Source organism: Scyliorhinus torazame, chromosome 22 (assembly GCF_047496885.1).
Source record: "Scyliorhinus torazame isolate Kashiwa2021f chromosome 22, sScyTor2.1, whole genome shotgun sequence".
Taxonomy (NCBI): domain Eukaryota; kingdom Metazoa; phylum Chordata; class Chondrichthyes; order Carcharhiniformes; family Scyliorhinidae; genus Scyliorhinus; species Scyliorhinus torazame.
The window spans coordinates 11,125,599-11,147,574 of NC_092728.1; the positions used below are offsets into that span (position 1 = coordinate 11,125,599).

The following is a 21,976-nucleotide window of genomic DNA, read 5'->3' on the forward strand; positions in this document are numbered from 1 at the left end:
AGAGATTGTAAGGTTCTTGAGCAAATTGTTTTAGGGAGTGACAAAGTGTTGGAGGTGTTGATCGGCTTAGAGGTGGACAAATGTCCAGGTCCAGATGAATTGTGTCCCAGGATGCTGTGGGAGGCGAGGGAGGAGATTGCAGGGGCTCTGACCCAAATTCCTCTCTGGCCACATGAGAGGTGCCAAAGGACTGGGGAACAACTAATGTGGCCCCACTATTTAAGAATGGCTGTAGCAATAAACCAGGGAACTACAGACCAGAGTGTCTCAACAGTGGTAGGGAAAGTATTGGAGAAAATTCTGAAGGAGAGAGTCTATCTCCACTTGGAGAGGCAAGGTTAGATCAGGGATAGTCAGCATGGCTTTGTCAGAGGGAAGTCATGCCTAACTAATTTGATGGAACCTTTTGAGCATGTTACCAGATGTGTTGATGAGGATAGTGCAGTTGATGTAGTTTACATGGATTTCAGTAAAGCCTTTGACCAGGTCCCACATTGGAGACTGATGAAGAAGGCGGCAGCACGGTGGCACAGTGGTTAGCACTGCAGTCTCACAGCGCCGAGGCCCCAATGCACATGGGATATAGGGTAACTTGGATTCAAAATTGGCTCTGCTGTAAGAGAGAGGGTGATGACAGACGGCTGCTTTAGTGTCTGGAAGCCAGTGACCAGTGGCGTACCACAGGGATCTTTGTGAGTCCCCTATCGTTTGTCAATTATATAAACAACATCGATGACTATGTGGGGGATAGCATCAGTAAACTTGCGGATGACACAAAGATAGGCCGGGTGGTTAACAGTGACGTTGAGTGTCTTGGGTTACAGGAAGATATAGACGGGATGGTCAAATGGGCAGCACGGTAGCATTGTGATTAGCACAATTACTTCACAGCTCCAGGGTCCCAGGTTCGATTCCCTGTTGGGTCACTGTCTGTGCGGAGTCTGCACATCGTCCCTGTGTGTGCGTGGGTTTCCTCCGGGTGCTCCGGTTTCCTCCCACAGTCCAAAGATGTGCAGGTTAGGTGGATTGGCTGTGCTAAATTGCCCTTAGAGTCCAAAATTGCCCTTAGTGTTGGGTGGGGTTACTGGGTTATGGGGATAGGGTGGAGGTGTGGGCTTGGGTACGGTGCTCTTTCCAAGAGCCGGTGCAGACTTGATGGGCTGAATGGCCTCCTTCTGCACTGTAAATTCCATGATCTAAAAGTGGCAGATGGAATTTAACCCTGAAAAGTGTGAGGTGATACACTGGAATGAGTAATGTGACAAGTAAGTATTCAATGAAAGGCCTGACACTGGGAAGTTCCGAAGAACAAAGGGACCTTGGTGTGTTTGTCCATAGATCTCTGAAGGCAGAAGGGCAGGTTAATAGGGAGGTGAAAAAGGCATATGGGACACTTGTCTTTATCAATCGAGGCATAGATTACAAAAGCAGGGAGGTCAAGTTGGAGTTGTATACTTTGTGAGGCCACAGCTGGAGTACTGTGTGCAATTTTGGCCTCCACACTCGAGTGGGTGCAGAGATATTCACCAGGATGTTGCCTGGGATGGAACATTTAAGTTATTTTTTTAAAATATAAATTTAGAGTTCCCAATTTTGTTTCCCCAATTAAGGGACAATTTGGCGTGGCCAATGCACCTGTCCCAACACATATTTGCATTGTCGGAGTGCCAATTCTACACTGACAGTGACCTGGGGCCGGGATCAAACCCAGGTCCTCGGTGCCATGAGGCAGCAATGCTAACCACTGCACCCCGTGCCGCATCAGAAACATTTAAGTTATTGTTTCAGAAGGGTAGCAAGGATAATCCAGGGAACTACAGGCCAGTGAGCCTTACGTCAGTGGTAGGGAAATTACTGGAGAGAATTCTTCGAGACAGGATCTACTCCCATTTGGAAGCAAATGGACATATTAGTGAGAGGCAGCATGGTTTTGTGAAGGGGAGGTCGTGTCTCACTAACTTGATAGAGCTTTTCGAGGAGGTCACAAAGATGATTGATGCAGGTAGGGCAGTGGATGTTGTCTATATGGACTTCAGTAAGGCCTTTGACAAGGTCCCTCATGGTAGACTGGTACAAAAGGTGAAGTCACACGGGATCGGGGTGAGCTGGCAAGGTGGATACAGAACTGGCTAGGTCATAGAAGGCAGAGAGTAGCAATGGAAGGGTGCTTTTCTTTTTTTTTTATAAATATTTTATTGAAAATTTTTGGTCAACCAACACAGTACATTGTGCATCCTTTACACAATATTATAACAACACAAATAACAATGACCTATTTTATAAACAAAAAATGAATAAATAATAAATAACAAAAATGAAAACTAACCCTAATTGGCAACTGCCTTATCACAAGTAACACTCTCCAAAAATATAATTTAACAGTCCAATATATAATTATCTGTCGCAACGACCTATACATATTATACAGTATATATTAACAACCCTGCGAGTCCTTCTGGTTCCTCCCCCCCCCCCCCCCCCCCCCCCCCCCGATCCTGGGCTGCTGCTGCTGCCCTCTTTTTTCCATTCCATCTATCTTTCTGCGAGGTATTCAACGAACGGTTGCCACCGCCTGGTGAACCCTTGAGCCGACCCCCTTAGAACGAACTTAATCCGCTCTAGCTTTATAAACCCTGCCATGTCATTTATCCAGGTCTCCACCCCCGGGGGCTTGGCTTCTTTCCACATTAACAATATCCTGCGCCGGGCTACTAGGGACGCAAAGGCCAAAACATCGGCCTCTCTCGCCTCCTGCACTCCCGGCTCTTGTGCAACCCCAAATATAGCCAACCCCCAGCTTGGTTCGACCCGGACCCCCACTAATTTTGAAAGCACCTTTGTCACCTCCATCCAAAACCCCTGTAGTGCCGGGCATGACCAAAACATATGGGTATGATTCGCTGGGCTTCTCGAGCACCTCGCACACCTATCCTCCACCCCAAAAAATTTACTGAGCCGTGCTCCAGTCATATGCGCCCTGTGTAATACCTGAAACTGAATCAGGCTCAGCCTGGCACACGAAGACGACGAGTTTACCCTGCTTAGGCATCTGCCCACAGCCCCTCCTCGATCTCCTCCCCCAGCTCTTCTTCCCATTTCCCTTTTAGTTCATCTACCATAGTCTCCCCCTCGTCCCTCATTTCCCTATATATATCTGACACCTTACCATCCCCCACCCATGTCTTTGAGATCACTCTGTCCTGCACCTCTTGTGTCGGGAGCTGCGGGAATTCCCTCACCTGTTGCCTCGCAAAAGCCCTCAGTTGCATATACCTGAATGCATTCCCTTGGGGCAACCCATATTTCTCGGTCAGCGCTCCCAGACTCGCGAACTTCCCATCCACAAACAGATCTTTCAGTTGCGTTATTCCTGCTCTTTGCCACATTCCATATCCCCCATCCATTCCCCCCGGGGCAAACCGATGGTTGTTTCTTATCGGGGACCCCCCAAGGCTCCAGTCTTTCCCCTATGCCATCTCCACTGTCCCCAAATCTTCAGTGTAGCCACCACCACCGGGCTTGTGGTGTAGTTCCTCGGTGAGAGCGGCAATGGGGCTGTCACCATAGCCTGTAGGCTAGTCCCCCTACAGGACGCCCTCTCTAATCTCTTCCACGCCGCTCCCCCCTCCTCTCCCATCCACTTACTCACCATTGAAATATTAGCGGCCCAATAATACTCACTTAGGCTCGGTAGTGCCAGCCCCCCCCTATCCCTGCTACGCTGTAAGAATCCCTTCCTCACTCTCAGGGTCTTCCCGGCCCACACAAAACCCATGATGCTCTTTTCAATCCTTTTTTAAAAAAAGCCTTTGTGATCACCACCGGGAGGCACTGAAACACAAAGAGGAATCTCGGGAGGACCACCATCTTAACCGCCTGCACCCTCCCTGCCAGTGACAGGGATACCATATCCCATCTCTTGAAATCCTCCTCCATTTGTTCCACCAACCGCGTTAAATTTAACCTATGCAATGTGCCCCAATTCTTGGCTATCTGGATCCCCAGGTAACGAAAGTCCCTTGTTACCTTTCTCAACGGTAGGTCCTCTATTTCTCTACTCTGCTCCCCTGGATGCACCACAAACAACTCACTTTTCCCCATGTTCAATTTATACCCTGAAAAATCCCCAAACTCCCCAAGTATCCGCATTATTTCTGGCATCCCCTCCGCCGGGTCTGCCGCGTATAGTAGCAAATCGTCCGCATACAAAGATACCCGGTGTTCTTCTCCTCCTCTAAGTACACTCCTCCACTTCTTGGAACCCCTCAACGCTATCGCCAGGGGCTCAATCGCCAGTGCAAACAATAATGGGGACAGAGGGCATCCCTGCCTTGTCCCTCTATGGAGCCGAAAATATGCAGATCCCCGTCCATTCGTGACCACGCTCGCCATCGGGGCCCTATACAACAACTGCACCCATCTAACATACCCCTCTCCAAAACCAAACCTCCTCAACACCTCTCACAAATAATCCCACTCCACTCTATCAAATGCTTTCTCGGCATCCATCGCCACTACTATCTCCGTTTCTCCCTCTGGTGGGGCCATCATCATTACCCCTAACAGCCTCCGTATATTCGTGTTCAGCTGTCTCCCCTTCACAAACCCAGTTTGGTCCTCGTGGACCACCCCCGGGACACATTCCTCTATTCTCATTGCCATTACCTTGGGCAGGATCTTGGCATCTACATTTAGGAGGGAAATAGGTCTATAGGACCCGCATTGTAGCGGGTCCTTTTCCTTCTTTAAGAGAAGCGATATCGTTGCTTCAGACATAGTCGGGGGCAGTTGTCCCCTTTCCTTTGCCTCATTAAAGGTCCTCGTCAATACCGGGGCGAGCAAGTCCACATATTTTCTATAGAATTCGACTGGGAATCCATCCGGTCCCGGGGCCTTTGTCGCCTGCATGTTCCTAATTCCTTTCACCACTTCTTCTACCTCGATCTGTGCTCCCAGTCCCACCCTTTTCTGCTCTTCCACCTTGGGAAATTCCAGCCGATCCAAGAAGCCCATCATTCTCTCCCTCCCATCCGGGGGTTGAGCTTCATATAATTTTTTATAAAATGTCTTCAACACTCCATTCACTCTCTCCGCTCCCCGCTCCATCTCTCCTTCCTCATCCCTCACTCCCCCTATTTCCCTCGCTGCTCCCCTTTTCCTCAATTGGTGTGCCAGCAACCTGCTCGCCTTCTCCCCATATTCGTACTGTACACCCTGTGCCTTCCTCCATTGTGCCTCTGCAGTGCCCATAGTCAGCAAGTCAAATTCTACATGTAGCCTTTGCCTTTCCCTGTACAGTCCCTCCTCCGGTGCTTCCGCATATTGTCTGTCCACCCTCAAGTTCTTGCAGCAACCGCTCCCGTTCCTTACTCTCCTGCTTCCCTTTATGTGCCCTTCTTGATATCAGCTCCCCTCTAACCACCGCCTTCAGCGCCTCCCAGACCACTCCCATCTGGACCTCCCCATTATCATTGAGTTCCAAGTACTTTTCAATGCACCCCCTCACCCTTAGACACACCCCCTCATCTGCCATTAGTCCCATGTCCATTCTCCAGGGTGGGCGCCCTCCTGTTTCCTCCCCTATCTCCAAGTCCACCCAGTGTGGAGCGTGATCCGAAATGGCTATAGCTGTATACTCCGTTCCCCTCACCTTCGGGATCAACGCCCTTCCCAGCACAAAAAAGTCTATTCGCGAGTAGACTTTATGGACATAGGTGAAAAACGAGAACTCCTTACTCCTAGGTCTGCTAAATCTCCACGGGTCTACACCTCCCATCTGCTCCATAAAATCTTTAAGTACCTTGGCTGCTGCCGGCCTCCTTCCAGTCCTGGACTTCGACCTATTCAGCCCTGGTTCCAACACCGTATTAAAATCCCCACCCATTATCAGCTTTCCCATCTCTAGGTCCGGAATGCGTCCTAGCATCCGCCTCATAAAATTGGCATCATCCCAGTTCGGGGCATATACATTTACCAAAACCACCGTCTTCCCCTGTAGTTTGCCACTCACCATCACGTATCTGCCCCCGTTATCCGCCACTATAGTCTTTGCCTCGAACATTAACAGCTTCCCCACTAATATAGCCACCCCCCTGTTTTTCGCATCTAGCCCCGAATGGAACACCTGCCCCACCCATCCTTTGCGTAGCCTAACCTGGTCTATCAGTTTCAGGTGCGTTTCCTGTAACATAACCACATCTGCCTTAAGTTTCTTAAGGTGTGCGAGTACCCGTGCCCTCTTTATCGGCCCGTTCAGCCCTCTCACGTTCCACGTGATCAGCCGGGTTGGGGGGCTTCCTACCCCCCCCCTTGTCGATTAGCCATCCCCTTTTTCCAGCTCCTCACCCGGTTCCCACGCAGCTGTATCTCCCCCATGCGGTGCCCCCCCCGCCCATCCCCTCCCATACCAGCTCCCCCCTCTCCCCAGCAGCAGCAACCCAGTAATTCCCTCCTCCCTCCTCCCACCCCCCCCCCCCCCCGCTAGATCCCCCGCTAGCGTAATTACTCCCCCCATGTTGCTCCCAGAAGTCAGCAAACTCTGGCCGACCTCGGCTTCCCCCGTGACCTCGGCTTGCACCGTGCGACGCCCCCTCCTTCCTGCTTCTCTATTCCCGCCATGATTATCATAGCGTGGGAACCAAGCCCGCGCTTCTCCCTTGGCCCCGCCCCAATGGCCAACGCCCCATCTCCTCCACCTCCCCTCCTCCCCCATCACCACCTGTGGAAGAGAGAAAAGTTACCACATCGCAGGATTAGTACATAAAACTCCTCTTTCCCCCCTTTTTAACCCCCCTCTTTGCCCCCCACATTCGCCCCACCACTTTGTTCAAACGTTCTTTTTAATAACCCGCTCATTCCAGTTTTTCTTCCGCAATAAAAGTCCACGCTTCATCCGCCGTCTCAAAGTAGTGGTGCCTCCCTCGATATGTGACCCACAGTCTTGCCGGTTGCAGCATTCCAAATTTTATCATCTTTTTATGAAGCACCGCCTTGGCCCGATTAAAGCTCGCCCTCCTTCTCGCCACCTCCGCACTCCAGTCTTGATAAACGCGGATCACCGCGTTCTCCCATTTACTGCTCCGAGTTTTCTTTGCCCATCTAAGGACCATTTCTCTATCCTTAAAACGGAGGAATCTCACCACTATGGCTCTGGGAATTTCTCCTGCTCTCGGCCCTCGCGCCATCACTCGGTATGCTCCCTCCACCTCCAACGGACCCGCCGGGGCCTCCGCTCCCATTAACGAGTGCAGCATCGTGCTCACATATGCCCCGACGTCCGCTCCCTCCGCACCTTCAGGAAGACCAAGAATCCTCAGGTTGTTCCTCCTTGCGTTGTTCTCCAGTGCCTCCAACCTTTCCACACATCGTTTCTGATGTGCCTCATGCGTCTCCGTCTTCACCACCAGGCCCTGTATGTCGTCCTCATTCTCGGCTGCCTTTGCCTTCACGACCCGAAGCTCCCGCTCCTGGGTCTTTTGTTCCTCCTTTAGCCCTTCGATCGCCTGTAGTATCGGGGCCAACAGCTCTTTCTTCATTTCCCTTTTGAGCTCTCCACACAGCATTTCAAGAACTCTTGTTGTTCAGGGCCCCATGTTAAACTGCCACCTTCCGACGCCATCTTGGTTTTTGCTTGCCTTCCTTGCCGCTGTTCTAAAGAATCCACTGCAATCCGGCCACTTTCTCCTTTTTTCATCCGTATCCAGGGGGGATTCCCTTCTGGCACAGTGTTTTTAGCCGTCAAAATTGCCGTTAGGGCTCCTATCAAGAGCCCAAAAGTCCGTTTCACCGGGAGCTGCCGAAACGTGCGACTCAGCTGGTCATCGCCGCACCCGGAAGTCCGAAGGGTGCTTTTCTAATTGGAGGGCTGTGACTACTGGTGTTCCGCAGGGATCAGTGCTGGGACCTTTGCTGTTCGTAGTATATATAAATGATTTGGAGGAAAATGTAACTGGTCTGATTAGTAAGTTTGCAGACGACACAAAGGTTGGTGGAATTGCGGATAGCGATGAGGACTGTCAGAGGATACAGCAGGATTTAGATTGTTTGGAGACTTGGGCGGAGAGATGGCAGATGGAGTTTAATCCGGACAAATGTGAGGTAATGCATTTTGGAAGGTCTAATGCAGGTAGGGAATATACAGTGAATGGTAGAACCCTCGAGTATTGAAAGTCAGAGATCTAGGTGTACAGGTCCACAGGACATTGAAAGGGGCAACACAGGTGGGGAAGGTAGTCAAGAAGGCATACGGCATGCTTGCCTTCATTGGCCGGGCATTGAGTATAAGAATTGGCAAGTCATGTTGCAGCTGTATAGAACCTTAGTTAGGCCACACTTGGAGTATAGTGTTCAATTCTGGTCGCCACACTACCAGAAGGATGTGGAGGCTTTAGAGAGGGTGCAGAAGAGATTTACGAGGATGTTGCCTGGTATGGCGGGCATTAGCTATGAGGAGATCTAGAAAATTATGAGGGGCATAGACAGAATGGATAGTCAGAGGCTTTTCCCCAGGGTAGAGGGGTCAATTACTAGGGGGCGTAGGTTTAAGGTGCAAGGGGCAAGGTTTAGAGTAGATGTACAAGGCAAGTTTTTTTACACAGAGGGTAGTGGGTGCCTGGAACTCGCTGCCGGTGGAGGTGGTGGAAGCAGGGACGGTAGTGACATTTAAGGGGCATCTTGACAAATACATGAATAGAGGGATACGGACCCAGGAAGTGTAGAAGATTGTAGTTTAGTCGGGCAGCATGGTCAGCACTGGCTTGGAGGGCCGAAGGGCCTGTTCCTGTGCTGTACTTTTCTTTGTTCTTAAGTTATGAAGAGAGAGGGCCGGCAGTGGCACATTCTCCCCGTGTCTGCGTGGGTCTCATCCCCACAACCCAAAAGATCTGCAGGGTAGGTGGATAGGCTACACTAAATTTCCCCTTAATTGTAAAGAAATAATTGGGTATTGTAAATTTATTTTTTTAAAAGGTGTGAAGGGAGGTTGGATAGGCTTGGGTTGTTTTCACTGAAGCAGAGAAGACTGAGGGGCGACCTGACCGAGGTGTACAAGATTGAGGGGCATGGACAGGGTGGATAGGGAGCAGCTGTTCCCCTTAGTTGAAGGGTCAGTTACGAGGGGGACACAAGTTCAAGGTGAGGGGCAGGGGGAATTTGAGGAAAAGCCCTTTTACTCAGAGGGTGGTGACGATCTGGAATGCACTGCCTTGGAACGTGGTAGAGGCGGATTGCCTCAAATCCTTTACAAAGCACCTGGATAGCCGGCGCAGTGGTTAGCACTGCTGCATTATGGTGCCGAGGACCCGGGTTCGGTCCTGGCCCCAGTCACTGTCCATGTGGAGTTTGCACATTCGTCGCATGCGTTGCACCCCCACACCCCACAAGATGTTCAGGGTAGATGGATTGGCCCTTAATTAGAAAAAAATAATTGTGTACTCTAAATTAATATTAAAAAGTACCTGGATGAGCACTTGGCACATCATAACATTAAAGTCTTTGAGCCAAGTGCTGACAATGGGATTAGGTAGGCAGATCAGGTGATTCTCTTGTGTCAGTGCAGAATCGATGGACCAAATGGCCTCTTCTGCACTGTATTTTCTGTGATTCTCTGTAATTTCCTCCAGCCCCTACATTCCTCCCTATCTCTGTAATTTCCTCCAGCCCCTACAACCCTCCCTATCTCTGTAACCTCCTCCAGCCCCTAAACCCTCCCTATCTCTCTACCCTCCAGTCCCTTCAACCCTCCCTATCTCTGCAATCTCCTCCAGCCCCTACAACCCTCCCTATCTCTGTAACCTCCTCCAGTCCCTTCAACCCTCCCTATCTCTCTACCCACCAGTCCCTTCAACCCTCCCTATCTCTGTAACCACCTCCAGTCCCTTCAACCCTCCCTATCTCTCTACCCTCCAGTCCCTTCAACCCTCCCTATCTCTGTAATCTCCTCCAGTCCCTTCAACTCTCCCTATCTCTGTAACCTCCTCCAGTCCCTTCAACCCTCCCTATCTCTGAAACCTCCTCCAGTCCCTTCAACCCTCCCTATCTCTGTAACCTCCTCCAGCCCCTACAACCCTCAGATTCCTGTGCTCCTCCAATTCCGGCTTCTTGTGCGTCCCGATTCCCATTGCTCTATCATTGGCGGCCGTGTCTTCAGCTACCTGGGGGGCCCAAAGCTCTAGAATTCCCTCCCTAAATTGCCCTCTCGCTCTCTCTTCCCTACCCCCCCCCCCTTTCCACCCTTTAGTGTACTCCTCAAAACTGACATCTTTGACCAAGCTACTGGTCGCCTGTCCTGAGCATCTCCACGTGTGGCTGAGGATCACTTTTGGTCTGATTTGCGCTCCTGTCTCCTGCCTCAGGAAGCTTTGCTATGTTAATGGCCTGATGGTGGATAAACAAAGGCCATCAACTGGAAATGTCGCTATCTGAGCTGACTGGTTGATGCGTGAGAGAACAGGCTCTGCCTTTTTTGTAAAGAAACCTCCGACTTCCGCTTTTACCCCCCAAATCTCCAAATGGATCGACGATGACTCCCTGCTGACCCCGAACGAGCGCATCCGTCTGTTCTTTAGTCGGCAACGTCGGGATCCGCCTCTACTCGTGCAGCCTGCTGGGCATATGGTTGACCCCATTCCTGACGGGATACCAAAGTCAACAGCTTGCTGTGTGGGCAGGAGTTGTCGGATGGTAGAGGCCGGGGTGGCGATAGTAAAGGAGTGTAAAGTTAGATGCTCTTTCGAGCACGCTGGGGCATATGTACCTGCACTTGTGTAACGATGAGTTATTCCCCCTTCTCACCTTCCTGACAGGTATCGAATGTGGGTGACAATATGGTGGAGTGTCAGTTGGAGACACACAACAACAAAATGGTGACCTTCAAATTTGATGTGGATGGCGACGACCCAGAAGACATAGCTATTTATATGGTTAGTCAGATCAAAGCAGAAAGTGCCGCAGCTTGTCAGCAAAGCCTGAAGGTTGGAATCCTCCTTCACTAGTCACCACCCTCTGTGTCTCCTTCCACCCATTCTCTATCGTGTCCTGCTGCTGCTCCATCTTGCATTCACTCTTCTATTCACCACCCTCATTCGGCCTGTACACCCTTCACCTTCGTTCTCTTCTCCAACTCTGCGCTAATTCTCCTCTGTTGCCCCACCCTCCCCTTTCCGAGCTCGCCCGTTCACCCCTTTCCGTGCTCGCCCGTTCACGCCTTTCCGTGCTCGCCCGTTCACGCCTTTCCGAGCCCGCCCGTTCACCCCTTTCCGTGCTCGCCCGTTCACGCCTTTCCGTGCTCGCCCGTTCACGCCTTTCCGAGCCCGCCCGTTCACCCCTTTCCGTGCTCGCCCGTTCACGCCTTTCCGAGCCCGCCCGTTCACCCCTTTCCGTGCTCGCCCGTTCACGCCTTTCCGAGCCCGCCCGTTCACCCCTTTCCGTGCTCGCCCGTTCACCCCGTTCCGAGCTCGCCCGTTCACCCCGTTCCGAGCTCGCCCGTTCACCCCGTTCCGAGCTCGCCCGTTCACCCCGTTCCGTGCTCGCCCGTTCACCCCTTTCCGTGCTCGCCCGTTCACCCCTTTCCGTGCTCGCCCGTTCACGCCTTTCCGTGCTCGCCCGTTCACCCCTTTCCGTGCTCGCCCGTTCACCCCGTTCCGAGCTCGCCCGTTCACCCCGTTCCGAGCTCGCCCGTTCACCCCGTTCCGTGCTCGCCCGTTCACCCCTTTCCGTGCTCGCCCGTTCACCCCTTTCCGAGCTCGCCCGTTCACCCCTTTCCGAGCTCGCCCGTTCACCCCTTTCCGTGCTCGCCCGTTCACGCCTTTCCGAGCCCGCCCGTTCACCCCTTTCCGTGCTCGCCCGTTCACGCCTTTCCGAGCCCGCCCGTTCACCCCTTTCCGTGCTCGCCCGTTCACCCCTTTCCGAGCTCGCCCGTTCACCCCTTTCCGAGCTCGCCCGTTCACCCCTTTCCGTGCTCGCCCGTTCTTCCCTTTCCGAGCCCGCCCGTTCTTCCCTTTCCGAGCCCGCCTGTACGCCCGCCCTCCAGCCTCCTGTGCGCGCCCCCCCCACCCCAGGCCTTCGTTTGCCGTGATTGCACTCCACACGCCAGTCCAATGCTGCTCCTCGCCAGAGGTTAATCCATTGCATGTTTCTTAACGGCAGGTGGAAAACAATTTTATGCTGGAAATCCAGAAGATGAAATTTATTGAAGAAATGAGAGCTATTATTGCAAGTTCCCAAGAAATTCTGGCAAATACATTGGAGGGCGATCGGGGTGCAGAAGTGACTGCCCATCACCCCCCAACAGACCCAGGCCAGTCTGACAGCGGCAGTGTGGTAAGTCAGAGATGGATTGCTATTTTGTTTCACAGTTTAGCCTATCCCTTCCCGCCTTGGCAAAGGAGAGACACCTCCGAATCAGGCGGGCTTTCTTTGTAATTATAAGAAACCGAGCTCATGACACGAGGGACCGAGATCTGGATGAGTGTGAGGCGAGACAAAGTCATAGGATTAAAGAATTAGCCTTTGTGATGTGCACCACCAGCCCACAGTGCAAAGCGTTGCAGCCAATTAATTCCTTAAGAAGTGGAGTCACTGATGCGATGGTTGATCCAGTTTTTGCATGGCAAACTCCCTATGTTCACAAATAAATGACGAGTTTTTCTGGTGATGATGGAAGGAAGCGTGTTGACAAGGGAACTGGGAGAATTCCTTGCACTTGCGAAGATGGGACCTTTCAAAGTTGCAGCTGGAGGGACAGATGGGGCCTCGTGATTTTGCATTTCATCTGCGAGAAAGAGAGAGAGAGAGTGGTGACCTTTCTGCAGTGCTGCACTCCTTCAGGACTGCCCTGTCCCCGGAGTTGCCGTCCCTAGTTTACGTGGCTTCGTGCGGACATCCGGCAAGACACGAGAGTCCAGAGCAGTCTCCTCGGATCTATGTGGCATCGACCCGCAGCACCAACACCTCCCCTGCTCTGCGTGGGCCAAAGGTGTGAAAGGAGACGACCTCCTGACAGTTGGGAGTTAAGGCACAAACGTTGGTGCAGTGCGGAAGGGAGCTTTGCTCTATCTGTCCATGAGCTTTACCTGCCTGAGGGCAGGATGTTGAGTGGAATGTTGCAGCTGGAATTTTATGTAAGCAAATTAAGCAGTGTGAGTAGCAGTAAGACCATGAGAAATAGGAACAGGCCATTCAACCCTTCCAGCCTGCCCCGCCATTTAATAAGAACATGCTGACCTCGATCAAGTGAACCTTCCTGCCCTGTCTGGACATCTCTTCAATCTTGGGCCTTGCTAGAATGAGCACCCACAGCCATTTGGGGTCAAGAATTCCAAAGATTAAGGGCAGCACGGTGGCGCAGTGGGTTAACCCTGCTGCCTCATGGCGCTGAGATCCCAGGTTCGATCCCGACTCTGGGTCACTGTCCGTGTGAAGTTTGCACATTCTCCCTGTGTTGGCGTGGGTTTCGCCCCCCACAACCCAAAGATGTGCAGGTTAGTTGAACACGCTAAATTGCCCCTTAATTGGAAAAAATGAATTGGGTACACTAAATTTATTTTAAAAAATAAATATGAATTCCAAAGATTTGCAAATATCTGAGTGAAGAAATCTCGACACCTTTCCTAAATGGCTGACACCCCCCCCCCCACCACCACCACCTGCTATTCACTTGGGGTGCCCTCCAGGTCCAGGCTCTGGAGCCCAGGGGATAGTGGCACCCAGCCCCGCTCAGAGTGGTGGATCTCAGTGGCATCATCTCTGACCCTCCTCTAAACCCCGGAGAGGGTGGGCAAGTCCCGCTCAATCTCTCCACATAAAGTAGCCCCTCCCGCCACCTCCGCAATCAGCTGAGCTGTGGACCCTCCAAGGCAAGTTTTTAAAAAAGTATTTCAGATGATGTGGGCATCTCTGGTGAGATGCCCACATTCCTAATTACCCCTTGAATTGAGTGTCTTGCTATGTCAATTTCAGAGGGGCATTTAAGAGTCTGCTACATTGCTGTGAGGTGGTCTGAAATCACGTGAAGGCCAGACTGGGTAAGGACAGCAGATTTCCCTCCCTAAAAGAAAGGATGGCGGACACGGTGGTTAGCATTGCTGCCTCAGCACCAGGGACCTGGCTTTGTTTCCGGCCCTCTGGTGACTGTGTGGAGTTGGGCACATTCTCCCCATGTCTGCATGGAGTTTCCTCTGGGTGTTCCGGTTTCCTCCCACAGTCTAAAGATGTTCGGGTCAGGTGGATCAGCCATGATTAATTGCCTCTTAGGGTCCAGTAATAATTTATAAAGTTCGAAAGGGCCAGCCCCCTCCCCACCCTGCTCCAGCAGCACCACCTTCACCTGCGGGGTTTTACCCACCCACACAAATCCTGAAATCACCGCATTCACCTTCCTAGATAACGGCGTGGGGATAAAAATCGGGTGGCTCTGAAACACGAACAAGAACCTCGGAAGGACCTTCATCTTTACTGTCTGATCCCTCCCTGCCAATGACAATGGGGAGCCCAATTCACCTCCTAAAGTCCCCCTTCATCTGCTCTACCAACCATGCCAAATTTAACTTGTGTAGCGCCCCCCCCCCCCCCCCCAAATCCATCTTGAACGGCAACTCTTTCTCCCCCCCCCCCCCCCCCCCCCAAAAAAAATTCCCCCTTCGTGTCCAATTATTAATTGGGGTTTCAGTGTTACTGGGATAGGTCGGGGGAATGGGCCTGGTGGGGTGCTCTTTCAGAGGGTCGGTGCAGACTCGATGGGACAAATGGCCTGCACTGCAGGGGTTCTATGATCAGTTCTGTGATCAGATGGGTTTTTACGACAATCAATGATAGTCACAGTATTAGCGACCGTGAAACCACGTTTTAATTCCAGATTTATTAATTGGATTTATTTTGCACAAGGTGCCATGGTGGGATTTGAACCTGGGTCTCTGGTTTACAAATCCATTTATATATCTCCTTTATATATGCTTCCTCCAGTGAAGAGACCAAAACTGTGCTCAGTATTCCACGTGTGGCATCCAGAAGCACTGCACAGTTGCAGCAAGATTTCCTTCCTCTTATACTTCAGCCCCGTTGCAATAAACATGAGTGTACCATTTGCCTTCCGAATCAGTTGCTGTGCCAGCATGTTAACGTTCTGTGATTCATGTACAAGGACACCCACAACCCTCTATATAACTAGCATTCTACTGGCCTCTTAGCTTTCAAAACAACAGGTGCGGCATTTTACAATCCTCTGATCAAAGTAGATAATTTGACACTTCTTGACAGGATGCTGCATCTACCACGTTGGCCAATCATTTAGTCCCTTTGCAGCCTCTTTGCGTTGTCCTCAAGGTTTGACTTTTACTTAGCTTTGTATCATTGTAGGGCACAAGATGGCACAGTGGGTTAGCCCAGCTGCCTCATGGCCCCGAGGTACGATCCCGGCTCTGGGTCACTGACCGTGTGGAGTTTGCACATTCTCCCGTGTTTGCCTGGGTTTCGCCCCCACAACCCAAAGATGTGCAGGGCAGGTGGATTGGCCACGCTAAATTGCCCCTTCATTGGAAAAAAAATAATTGGGTATTCGAAATTTATTTAAAAAAAAGAAAATCCTATTCTCTGTTTTCTGTCCATTAACTAGTCAACAAACTGTACCAATATATTACCCTCAAACCCATGAGCTGTACTCACTATCCAATCCGTCCTGGGAGTGTTTGATGGGGACAGTGTAGAGGGAGCTTTACTCTGTATCTAACCCTGTGCTGTACCTGTCCTGGGTGTGTTTGATGGGGACAGTGTAGAGGGAGCTTTACTCTGTATCTCACCCCATGCTGTACCTGTTCTGGGCATGTTTGATGGGGACAATGTAGCGGGAGCTTTACTATGGACCTAACCCTGTGCTGTACTGTCCTGGTTGTTTGATGGGGACAGTGTAGAGGGAGCTTTGCTCTGTATCCAACCCCGTTCTTTACGTGTCCTGGCAGTATTTGACGGGGACAGTGTAGAGGGAGCTTTACTCTGTATCTAACCCCGTGTTGTACCTGTCCTGGCAGTATTTGATGGGGACAGTGTAGAGGGAGCTTTACTATGTATCTAACCCCGTGCTGTACCTGTCCTGGGAGAGGGAGCTGTACTCTGTATCTAACCCCGCGCTGTCCCTGTCCTGGGAGTGTTTGACGGGGACAGTGTAGAGGGAGCTTTACTCTGTATCTAACCACGTGCTGTACCTGTCCTGGGAGTGTTTGATGGGGAAAGTGCAGAGGGAGCTGTACTCTGTATCGAACCCCGTGCTGCACCTGTTTTAAGTGATTTTTTTTATTTTCCTTTTCCATTCTGTTGTTGCCGATTTCCTGCCCCCTGCAGCCTCCTCTCTGCTTCGGGCATGGTTCACCTTTTGGAATGTCTGTTGTGTGGCCCTTTCCAGTGAGTATTGGCTGGATGTTGGACCACAGCACCTGCTGGATGAGGGAATGCTGAGTATGCTGGCCTCACCCGGCTTGGGTGGTGGTGTCGATAGCGTTCTCTGTTGCACGCCTGTGCTGCAGAGGGAATAAGTCACCCCATGTCTCGCAGCTGATTACCGTGCACATTTCAGCTCTCCACGTCAGAGCAACATCAAACTTGGCTACAAAGGCTCTCTTGCCCCCCCCCCCCCACCTTTATTCCGACTCGCCTGCACCCCTTGTCCCACCAAAAAGGGCCAAGCACCCTCCTGTTGCACCTGAAGAGTGGCAGCGTGCGGCGCCATGGCTCACGGGCACAACATGGGCTGCCCATTCAGGGGAGGAGAGGAGACAATTTGGGATGGGCCATGGGCAGACATGCAGTCCACCCCTGCCACCCCACCCCCATCATCCCCGCGTTCACATTAGGTGAGCGCCTTTAAGAAAGAGAGCTTGAATTCGGCTGCTGGTTTGGTTGTTAATCTTTGTTTTTCTGTGGGTTTAGCACATAGGTGCAGAGCAGTTACAGATGAGCCAAGCAATCTCTCAAACATGCGGTGAGTACTGTGGAATCTAATCTTCGAAGAGTCGGGCACCGGCTCAGTCTCTACGCGTGTTAAAATGTCACAGTGGCGAGCATTGTGATCAATGAGCAAGTGCAATGCTCTCTCTCTCCGACACATGGTCAACGTCGTTCTGTCTGGTTTGTCCCTGTGGTTCTCGGCATTTACCCCAGCGGGTGAGGGGCGCAGCTCCACGGAGCTGGGTTTCCAAGTTATTGCCCTTGGCCTGTGCTGAGTTCCCTGCTCTTAGCCGGGCTAACGGTGGGGCTGCTGGAATGGCTGCCTGCGACCCTGGGGTGGTGCGCAGGAGCTGGCATCGGTGACTCCTGTCGGGGAGCGGCACGCGCATGCAGGGTGAGACTCCGCTGCTGCGCCGTGTCCATACAGCTCCGTGATGTGCTCAGACGTGACAGCTGCCCCGTCTGCACCCGAGGGGGAGGTTGGAGGTGGGGGGTGGGTTTGGTTGAGTGGGGGCGACGCAGTGTCCAGCATCTTCAAGAGGTGAGGAGGCGGCGAACTGGTTGAATGAGAGCTGGTGCAGGGCCAATGTTGGGTTCGCTGCCCCACGGACGAGACCCAGTCTTTTGTTCGCGGTGGGGGGTGGAGGGGAGAGTTTGTCGGAAGAGAAGAGTGATGATCATGTGCCTCGCTGCTGGTCTTGCGCGTGTACACCTTTCTCTCTCTCTTTCTCTCTCTCTCCTGTCTGCCGGCTTCACTTAGCAAATCTCTTGTGTGTTTCAGGTGAAGGCATCCAGCACTCCTCCTCCGTCGGCCGCTGGAGATTCTTCATCAACCAGAAGATAAAGAGCCGCGAGGCAGACGGGCAGACGGATCCGCCAGTGCAGGGTCCGCAACCCCAGCCCGAGACTGGTAAGAAACATGCGGGTTGGGGAAGGGTGGAGGGGGGGGGGGGGGGGGGGAAGAGCTGCTCATTTGAAATGAAAAATGTAATGAAAATCGCTTATTGTCACAAGTAGGCTTCTAATGAAGATACTGTGAAGGGCCCCTAGTCGCCACATTCCGCTGCCTGTTCGGGGAGGCTGGTACGGGAATTGAACCCGCGCTGCTGGCCTGCCTTGGTCTGCTTTCAAAGCCAGCTATTTAGCTCTGTGCTAAACCAGCCCCGTGCTGGGGTGGGGGTGATGGGGCAGTGATGTCTGCCAGTGACCCATGATAAAACATTCCCATAGTGCTTCACCGAAACAACTTCTCGGAATGAATTTAATACTAAGCCACCGAAGGCGATATGAGAGACCGTCAACCAAAAGTGGCAGAGAAAGAAGCCGACAGATTTAGGGAAGGAATTCTAGAGCTTTTCACCCCCCACCCCCACCCGAGATAGGGGGGGTTGTGAGGTCTGGAGGACGTTACAGAGATGGGGAGGGTTGTAAGGGCTGGCGGAGGTTACAGAGATAGCGAGGGTTGTAGTGGCTGGAGGGAGTTACAGAGATAGGGAGAGTGTTGCAGTTGGCGGTGGTTACTGTGATTGGGTTGTTGGGGCTGGAGAGGGTCACAGAGATAATCTTTAGTGTCACAAGTAGGCTTACATTAACACTGCAATGAAGTTACTGTGAAAACCCCCTAGTTGCCACACTCCGGCGCCTGTTCGGGCACACTGAGGGAGAATTTAGAATGTCCAAATGTCCTAACAGCACATCTTTCGGGACTTGTGGGAGGAAACCTGAGCACCCGGAGAAAACCCACGCAGACAACAAAAAACAAAGAAATGTACAGCACAGGAACAGGCACTTCGGCCCTCCAAGCCCGCTGCCCGACTAAACTACAATCTTCTACACTTCCTGGGTCTGTATCCCTCTATTCCCATCCTATTCATGTATTTGTCAAGATGCCCCTTAAATGTCACTATCGTCCCTGCTTCCACCACCTCCTCCGGTAGCGAGTTCCAGGCACCCACTACCCTCTGTGTAAAAAAACTTGCCTCGTACATCTACTCTAAACCTTGCCCCTCTCACCTTAAACCTATGCCCCCTAGTAATTGACCCCTCTACCCTGGGGAAAAGCCTCTGACTATCCATTCTGTCTATGCCCCTCATAATTTTGTAGACTTCTATCAGTTCGCCCCTCAACCTCCGTCGTTCCAGTGAGAACAAACCAAGTTTATTGAACCTCTCCTCATAGTTAATGCCCTCCATACCAGGCACCATCTTGGTAAATCTCTTCTGCACCCTCTCTAAGGCCTCCACATCCTTCTGGTAGTGTGGCGACCAGAATTGAACCTAACTAAGATTCTATCCAGCTGCACCATGACTTGCCAATTTTTATACTCAATGCCCCGGCCAATGAAGGCAAAGCATGCCATATGTCTTCTTGACTACCTTCTCCACCTGTTGCCCCTTTCAGTGACCTGTGGACTTGTACCTATCTCTCTCTGACTGTCATTACTCTTGAGGGTTCTACCATTCACTGTATATTCCCTGCATTAGACCTTCCAAAATGCATTACCTCACATTTGTCCGGATTAAACTCCATCTGCCATCTCTCCGCCCAAGTCTCCAAAAATCTAAATCCTGCTGTATCCTCTGACAGTCCTCATCGCTATCCGCAATTCCACCAACCTTTGTGTCGTCTGCAAACTTACTAATCAGACCAGTTACATTTTCCTCCAAATCATTTATATATACTACAAACAGCAAATGTCCCAGCACTGATCCCTGCGGAACACCACTGGTCACAGCCCTCCAATTAGAAAAGCATCCTTCCATTGCTACTCTCTGCCTTCTATGACCTAGCCAGTTCTGTATCCACCTTGCCAGCTCACCCCTGATCCCGTGTGACTTCACCTTTTGTACTAGTCTACCATGAGGGACCTTGTCAAAGGCCTTACTGAAGTCCATATAGACAACATCCACTGCCCTACCTGAATCAATCATCTTTGTGACCTCCTCGAAAAACTCTATCAAGTTAGTGAGACACGACCTCCCCTTCACAAAACCATGCTGCCTCTCACTAATATGTCCATTTGCTTCCAAATGGGAGTAGATCCTGTCTCGAAGAATTCTCTCCAGTAATTTTCCTACCACTGAAGTAAAGCTCACCGGCCTGTAGTTCCCTGGATTATCCTTGCTACCCTTCTTAAACAGAGGAACAACATTGGCTAATCTCCAGTTCTCCGGGACATCACCTGAAGACAGAGAGGATCCAAAGATTTCTGTCAAGGCCTCAGTAATTTCCTCTCCAGCCTCCTTCAGTATTCTGGGGTAGATCCTATCAGGCCCTGGGGACTTATCTACCTCAATATTTTTTAAGACGCCCAAACACCTCGTCTTTTTGGATCTCAATGTGACCCAGGCTATCTACACACCCTTCTCCAGGCTCAACATCTACCAATTCCTTCTCTTTGGTGAATACTGATGCAAAGTATTCATTTAGTACCTCGCCCATTTCCTCTGGCTCCACACATAGATTCCCTTGCCTATCCTTCAGTGGGCCAACCCTTTCCCTGGCTACCCTCTTGCTTTTTATGTACGTGTAAAAAGCCTTGGGATTTTCCTTAACCCTATTTGCCAATGACTTTTCGTGACCCCTTCTAGCCCTCCTGACTCCTTGCTTAAGTTCCTTCCTACTTTCCTTGTATTCCACACAGGCTTCGTCTGTTCCCAGCCTTTTAGCCCTGACAAATGCCTCCTTTTTCTTTTTGACGAGGCCTACAATATCTCTCGTTATCCAAGGTTCCCGAAAATTGCCGCTGAATTCCTTTCAACTGACACTTGAAAGCCTCCCACATGTCAGATGTTGATTTGCCCTCAAACATCTGCCCCCAATCTAGGTTCCTCAGTTCCCACCTAATATTGTTATCATTAGCCTTCCCCCAATTTAGCACATTCATCCTAGGACCACTCTTATCCTTGTCCACCAGCACTTTAAAACTTACTGAACTGTAGTCACTGTTCCCGAAATGCTCCCCGACTGAAACTTCTACCACCAGGCCGGGCTCATTCCCCAATACCAGGTCCAGTACCGCCCCTTCCCTAGTTGGACTGTCTACATATTGTTTTAAGAAGCCCTCCTGGATGCTCCTTACAAACTCTGCCCCGTCTATGTCCCTGGCACTAAGTGAGTCCCAGTCAATATTGGGGAAGTTGAAGTCTCCCATCACCACAACCCTGTTGTTTTTACTCTTTTCCAAAATCTGTCTACCTATCTGCTGCTCTATCTCCCGCTGGCTGTTGGGAGGCCTGTAGTAAACCCCCAACATTGTGACTGCACCCTTCTTATTCCTGATCTCTACCCATATAGCCTCACTGCCCTCTGAGGTGTCCTCCCGTAGTACAGCTGTGATATCCTCCCTAACCAGTAGCGCAACTCCGCCACCCCTTTTACATCCCCCTCTATCCCACCTGAAACATCTAAATCCTGGAACGTTTAGCTGCCAATCCTGCCCTTCCCTCAACCAGGTCTCTGTAATGGCAACAACATCATAGTTCCAAGTACTAATCCAAGCTCTAAGTTCATCTGCCTTACCCGTAATACTTCTTGCATTAAAACATATGCACTTCAGGCCACCAGACCCGCTGTGTTCAGCAACTTCTCCCTGTCTGCTCTGCCTCAGAGCTACACTGTCCTTATTCCCTAGTTCTCCCTCAATGCTCTCACCTTCTGACCTATTGCTCCCGTGCCCACCCCCCTGCCATACTAGTTTAAACCCTCCCGTGTGACACCAGCAAACCTCGCGGCCAGGATATTTATGTCTCTCCAGTTTAGATGCAACCCGTCCTTGTATAGGTCACACCTGCCCCGGAAGAGCTCCCAGTGGTCCAGATAACGGAAACCCTCCCTCCTACACCAGCTGTTTAGCCACATGTTTAGCTGCTCTATCTTCCTATTTCTAGCCTCACAGGTATGTGGCACAGGGAGTAATCCCGAGATTACAACCCTAGAGGTCCACGGGGAGAACGTGCAGACTCCGCACAGATAGTGGCAAAGCCAGGAATCTAACCTGGAGGAGGTTACAGAGATAGGGATGGTTGTCGGGGCTGGAGGAGG

The 21,976-nt window shown here is 51.4% G+C and overlaps 1 protein-coding gene across 1 annotated transcript in view; it reads left to right on the top strand.

Annotated features, from left to right (window-relative positions):
• The window catches only part of LOC140399426 (serine/threonine-protein kinase WNK3-like), a 178,118-nt gene that overhangs the window by 128,481 nt on the left and 27,661 nt on the right, over positions 1 to 21,976 (top strand). The window contains 4 exon segments of the mRNA XM_072489004.1: positions 10,803 to 10,919; positions 12,145 to 12,318; positions 16,915 to 16,966; positions 17,714 to 17,842. Of these exon segments, the coding sequence (XP_072345105.1) occupies positions 10,803 to 10,919; positions 12,145 to 12,318; positions 16,915 to 16,966; positions 17,714 to 17,842 (472 nt within the window).